This window comes from Xiphophorus hellerii, chromosome 19, assembly GCF_003331165.1.
Source record: "Xiphophorus hellerii strain 12219 chromosome 19, Xiphophorus_hellerii-4.1, whole genome shotgun sequence".
Classification (NCBI taxonomy): Eukaryota; Metazoa; Chordata; class Actinopteri; order Cyprinodontiformes; family Poeciliidae; genus Xiphophorus; species Xiphophorus hellerii.
In genome coordinates this window covers 25,425,396-25,431,706 of record NC_045690.1, presented here as the reverse complement: position 1 = coordinate 25,431,706, position 6,311 = coordinate 25,425,396, and the positions used below count along the sequence as shown (strand labels likewise).

At 40.7% G+C, this 6,311-nt stretch overlaps 1 protein-coding gene and 1 long non-coding RNA gene across 3 annotated transcripts; one reads left to right on the top strand and one right to left on the bottom strand.

The window, feature by feature from the left end:
* Positions 1-3,813, top strand: LOC116709033 (uncharacterized). The gene is made up of 3 exons (XR_004336804.1): positions 1-204; positions 1,154-1,243; positions 3,712-3,813. It is a non-coding gene; the product is annotated as an uncharacterized LOC116709033 (long non-coding RNA).
* On the bottom strand, positions 1,660-6,075 carry noto (notochord homeobox). Of its 2 annotated transcripts, XM_032547266.1 has the most exons (3): positions 4,009-6,075; positions 3,719-3,906; positions 1,660-2,606 (listed from the first exon to the last, which is right to left on the bottom strand). In XM_032547266.1, the coding sequence occupies exons 1-3, from the start codon at positions 4,391-4,393 to the stop codon at positions 2,406-2,408; spliced, it is 774 nt and encodes a 257-aa protein (XP_032403157.1). In that variant the 5' UTR covers positions 4,394-6,075; the 3' UTR covers positions 1,660-2,405. The 2 variants fall into 2 exon arrangements, with proteins under 2 accessions (XP_032403157.1, XP_032403156.1); XM_032547265.1 differs by having other exon boundaries at positions 3,719-6,075.
* Positions 6,076-6,311: the final 236 nt, after the last annotated feature.

Sequence of the window (6,311 nt, the reverse complement as noted above, 5' to 3'; positions counted from 1 at the left end):
TCCCCCCAGCTGGGTATTTATTTGCTTTGCACAGATCGGAGGGGAACCCGAGTCTGTGCCCGACCTTACGTGAGAGCAGACCCGGGAGGAAATGTCTCCATCGTCTTCACCCCGGGCGCAGAGGGAGGCGAGATGATCTACGAGCAAATGTCGGAGGTCGGCGTGATTGGACTGAAGAGGGGTTCGATTATAGCAGATGCCGAGGTAATGAGGAAGTGTAATTTATTGCATTTAGCAGCACAAACCATCAGTGCCTGAAAGGTTTTGGTCAAAAGTTCACCTGCAGTCATCACAGTCCGTTTAAAATGGACTTTTTTGAGCTTTACATCATGTTACAATGTCATTCCCTCATCATAAACATATCTAGAGTTTATGATCATCATGCATGTTCTCATGCATGTTTTCATGCATGATGCTTTCATGCATGTTTGAGAGCCTTTGAATCTCTTATGGCAGCCATTCAGGTGTGCAAAACACCTGGGTGGCCCTAGCTTCACCTTTTAGGAGGAAGGAGGAGATTCAGTTTCCAAACACTCCTTCCCTAAAGGAGCTGCTGGCTCCTTCAGACTAGCCAGCAGCAAGTAGCTAACAGTTGGTGGAACTGCAGCTCTGCTGAGCTCATTACAGGAGCTACAGTACTTCTCAGTAAAACTCTATTAAAGGGTCAATAGAGGAGCCATGTTGTGATGACTTTCTGAGGGTGCAGTTTCAGAAAGAAAAGGAGTTTTTAAAGCCCTATTTCAAGTTGTTAAATTTTTTAAAGTTAAATACTGCATTTTTTTTAACAACTGAGAGTAACATACTTATTTGATCGTGCTATAAAATGGCTCAATGAACTTCAGAAACAGGTTCAATGTTCACAAAACTAGTAATTTATAAATTTGCGTTTGAATTTATACAACTCAACTTTAAATGTCTTTTGTAAAATATTTAACAAGCTTTGGAAATAATTTACTCTGGATATTTGACCACCTCTTCTCTCAGAGATCATTTAATTTGGTGATCATAGACCCAACATTCAAGCTTAGCCAGCAAATCCTCAGTAGGGCTGAATTCAAGATCTCAAAGTTGGCCTATTTTTGTCATTGGTAACTGAGTTGTGTTGTGTTTGGGATCATTGTCCTGATCGATTCATTTGTATATCTGTGTCCAGGTTTCGGCAACGTCACTCAAAGAGACACTCGTACATGTGAGAAAATGAAGGAGAGTTCAACATCAACCAACGAAGTTGCCTGAAACAACCGTAAGTATGTGTCGAAGTGTGTTGGCCAAGCATAGTCATGATAACGTGAGAGGAAAAGGAACTACCACTTTTGAAATACTTGATTCTGAAATAGACTCAACCTCAAAACTTCCAATCAAAGAAACCATCTAACTAATGTCAAAATGATCAATTAAAGTCAAAACATTTGCTCATATAACTCACAAGAATTATGCCAGAAAATTGTTGATGAATACAAAAAGCATGTGGTTTCTTAGCGAATTGTTTATTCTTGGATATATTTTATGTATAAACTTAAGCTGTGGAAACAATGAAGAGCCCAGAGCGCTGAACCCCATTGAGAAGCTTGTGGTTGCTCCAGAAAATATTGATTTCTGAACTCTTCCTCAGTTAAAACATTAGTATTGTTGTTTCTAAATTAATATGAACTTGTTTCCTCTGCATTATTTGAGGTGTGAAAGCGCCGCATCTTTTTCGTGATTTTGACCATTTCTCACTTTCTGCAAATAAATACTACATTTTCACTTGGAAGTTCGGAGACATGTTGACAGTAGTTCATAGAATAAAAGAACAATGTTCAATTTACTCAAATACCTATAAAACGTAAAATCAGAGAAACTGATTATTTTAAGCGATCTCTTAATTTTTTCCAGAGTTGTAGATTAGAGAAAAGCCACAGTATATTAACATCTATCCATACAATATTAGCTTGCAAAAATGACTAAAGCTGCATTGTAAAATTAATCCACTCCCAAAATTGAAGAGTTCAAATAAATTATTTAAATTTTCAAGTTAGTATGACATTCAGACCCCTGATGAGTGCATCTAAACGAATGACTGGAGTGTATCTTTACTGAGGAGAGGCAGAATCTCAAGATGCTTTATGTGACTTTCACAAAATGTGCTATTTGAACTTTTAAATTATGTCTTTTATGTTTTCCTTTGAGAGCTTTTGATGTGAAGGGCAGAGGAGAAAGAAAGAAACACAACTGAATTGGCATTAAAGTCCTAAAATATATTTAAAAATATGTCAGATGTAAAGCCATACAGGATACGTTCTCATCTCCGAGGAATAAACGTAGAAAATTAAATATATAAGTATAAATCTATTAAATAGTCATAGTCAGAGACAGCCGTCTCCTTTCTCAGCGCTATGTACAGGGAAGTCTTTGTTCTGAAACGGTCAGCAGTGGTCCACCGAGTCATCGGATACATCGATATCCACATCCGAGTCGGAGAAGTCTTCATCGCCTTCGTCTCCGTGGCCCTGAGATCCGGGACTCTTCAGCGGAGCGGCCAGTCCCAGTTTGGCCAGTTTGGCCTGCTGCTGCTCCAGACTCTGTTTGCGCCACTTGATGCGTCTGTTCTGGAACCAGACTTTGACCTGGAGAGAGACGGAGAGAAAAATATTTGTAAGGATTTCAACATGGATTTTATTTCACACTTTGATACTTACTACTTTCGAAATGTGATGTTCTGCTCTAGTTAAATTAGCAGATTTATCTTAGTAAAAGTAGCTAGCCGTTAGCCTCGCTGGTTCCGTGTTGAGCAGAGAACCAGTGAGAATATGTTTATGAAAGTTATATTTTGAATGAATATATCAGTTTTCATAGAAGATACAAAACTGTCATAGAATTTGTGATTGAGAGTAAAATTGTAACTTTGTATAAAGTTTTGGTTAGCTTAGTGATTTTAATGCTAAAGACAAACCTGCTAGCAAGGGGAGGTGCTGATACTTCATGAAGTTGTCTCAGAAGTAGGAAATCAAGTGATGTCACAACCAAATGGAGCATAATCTAGCTGAACATCAAGAAACCAGTAAGATTTGCTCATGGTTGTAGCGCTAACTACTATTAACAAGCTAACAGCAGTGTGTTTGTCTCCATCCTCTACATTCAAACACTGATATTAGCGAAGCCAAAGATGTTCACTAATGCAATTGGTGGCTGAGGAAGTTTTGTATTGAAACAAACATTTTGGTTAGGATACGGTAGTTAGCCACAGTGCTAACGCTAAGCTTAAGCTAACTAGTAAGGCTGAGTTTCTTTAAACCATGAGGCAGGGTTTACAAAGTTTACCACTATCGATTGTATTATTGTTTTGCTATTTATGTAACATTAATGTCTTACGTGTTTGATATTTGTCAATTAACATATGTCCGTTCTGCATAATTATATATTCTGAGAAATAACTCTGAATTGAGAATTTTTAAACACTATGATCTTTTTTTCATGAGTTTATGCCTGTGAAAATGCTTTGTCAAATTTATTAACATAAACCCTGCTTAATGTTTCTAAAGCGTTAACTCGACATTAAACAGCTTGTAAAACTGATTTAATTTATTTGAGGAATAAATTAGATGTTAACATAGAAATTTAAAAATCTGCTTGTTTTCTTTGTCTTTTAGCTTTTAATGATTTCTTTTAAGAAATAATAGTTAGTTGTTTTTTTTAATTGTTTTGTTTTTAAAGCTGGTTCTCTCGTTCTAGTTCTGACCTGAGCCTCAGTGAGCTGCAGAGCGGAGGCCAGGAGGAACCTCTCGGATCCCACCATGTACTGCTGCCGGGCGAACTCCTTCTCCAGCCGGGACAGCTGCTCGCTGGTGAAGCTGGTGCGCATGCGTTTCGACTTTCCGCCTTTCGTCTTGAACTGGTGCATCGCTGCGTTCGCTTTGGACACGGTAGCTGCGAAACAAAGAGAGAGGAAATGTTTACTGACTCTGTAACACGAAGACGTGATCTTCCACGTGTCCGACGTCGCTCCAGTTTTTTGTTTTTTTCTTTTACCTTGTGAGTAAAACGCTCCCCGGCAGGATGGTGCGTAGGTGAACGGCGGGTAGCAGTAGACGGAATATCCCGGCTGCGGGTGAACGCTGGGATGCAACGCGTTGGGTGAATAGAGGTATTGTGCCGGTGGAAGCGTTAACCCGGCCAGGTGCGGAGGAGGCGCGGTTTGCGGGTATTTCTCCCCCCACTGGTTCGGTCCGCTCCGGTCTCTGGGTGCCGCCTCCTCCGGCTTGGCCAGCAGAGCCTCGATGGTGAAAGACTTCCCGCTTGGAGTCTTCGCGGCCGGAGCGCAGCGGCTCCCGTTGCTCTGAGCGCATAGTGAGGCCTGTGCGTAATTACGCACGGAGTATCCGCCAGTTTCCATTGGTCTGTTCGGTATCTGCATGTTTCAAATTTGCTCTCTGAGGGGGAAATAAAAAAATTAAATAAAAATAAAAAGTTGCTGCTCCGAGGTCCACTGTGAGAATGAATGCCTGACCCACCTGAAGAGCCTCGATTTATACCCCGGCAGCACGGGGAGGTGCGAACAACCCCCCCGCTAAGCCTTTGTCTTTCTAAGCAACAGATGAGAGAGACCCAACATCCTTACTACAACGTATCCAATTAATTGGGGGAGTTGTACAAGCTGGGATTGTCAAACATCCTAACCCTTTGAATAACAAGGCTTTTGAAGAGCGCTGGGGGTTTTGGGGGTGGGGGGGTTGGCGACTCAAGGAGATTTACTGCGCAACAAATTCTTGCATGGATCTTAAGTCCAAATGTAATCATTACCGCTGGGGAAAAGCCTTGATGTTCCTAAATCATCTTATTTGGTGGCCTTTTAAGTCCCGCCTGGCCAACAGATGCTTTAATCACCGTGGGCCGTCCAAATCACAGATTCTTGGTTGGTTTGTGGATTATTGTCTCGTTAACCTTTCATTCAGTCCTAACACGACCGTGTTCTGTTAGCAAAGTGTGCTTTTTAGCAGCAGCTGTGTGGCGTTTGAGACCTGCTGCCTGCTGTAACCGAGGCGTCAGATTCAGCGGGGGTGTGTTGGGCTCACGGAGCGGCTCCACTAATCCCACTTCACTACATTAATCCACAGGTTGATCCTCAAAATGCGACCGTCCACCTGGACCTGGACATTCGTTTGCTCAATTCTGAGGCTTAAATTATCTTTTTAATATTAATACTTCTTATCTTTTTTGTTATTTATTATTGCTCTTGTTTTAGTTCCCCCCCCCCCCCCCCCTTTCTTTTTGACATTTCACTGTACTGTGTATAAAGTGCACGTGACAAATAAAGCTAAGCTAACCTAGTCTAAAATATCATAAAACAGAATATATCGGTGAATTAAGATGGTATCTTGGATGAAGTAGTAAAATCTGGCCCGTGGTTGCTTACTTACACTATCCGGAGAGTCTCCCCCTCTTTTAACTCGGGATTACTCCCAGCTCTGCAAACTTTCCAGGCTCATTTCCATCATTTGGAAAGCGACAGAAAGCGTCCGCAGCTTTAACTGGCTGTTAAAACACATTTAAACGCCGCTCGCTCCCTTTGACCTCCGCTCCTTTTTATTTATTCTGCCGACATGACACTGGAATGTCTAATGAAGAGGGCAAACACAGACGCTCTCCACCGGTAGCTCAACAATGACGGTGCGTCTTCTGATGCCACCCAGCCCCAGGACTGCTGCTTCCCGAGCCGAGCCGAGCCGAGCCGAGCCGAGCCGAGCTGAGCTGAGCTGAGCTGCCCCCAGCCTCCAGAAAGTCCCCTTTAATTCACAATGAATTTATTTCTAAATTGTATTTAATAAAAAAAAAAAAAAAAGTTTGTACGAACAACAAAGTGAAATCGTCAAACCAAATTTAAAAAAAATGTGTATACTCTGTATATTATATTTTTATTATTTCTATTTAGTTCACAAAATTTGCTCTTAACCAATAAAATTGGTATTACAGTTTATATTCGCTGTACTTAAATGCTGATTTCAGTCGGCATTTAAGAGCAGAAATCTATAAGTTCAACAGCTAAACGGACCTTTCACAAATTAGTGCAACTGTGAGTAAACGCAACAAAATCAGAAAAGTCTGTAATATAATTAATCATACATATGAATAGTAACAGGAGTGAAAAGACCGTAAAAACAGTTCAAAGATTGTGTTTTCTGTTGCCTGGCACTGTTAAAACTAAGCTAATGAAACTGGCTTAATCTGTTTTGATCAATAGTTCTGAACAAAAACTATAAAGTTTAATGCAGAATTTTAAAAATTTGCTTACTCAGCAAGCTGGGTAAATTTACATATTTACATATTTACAACCT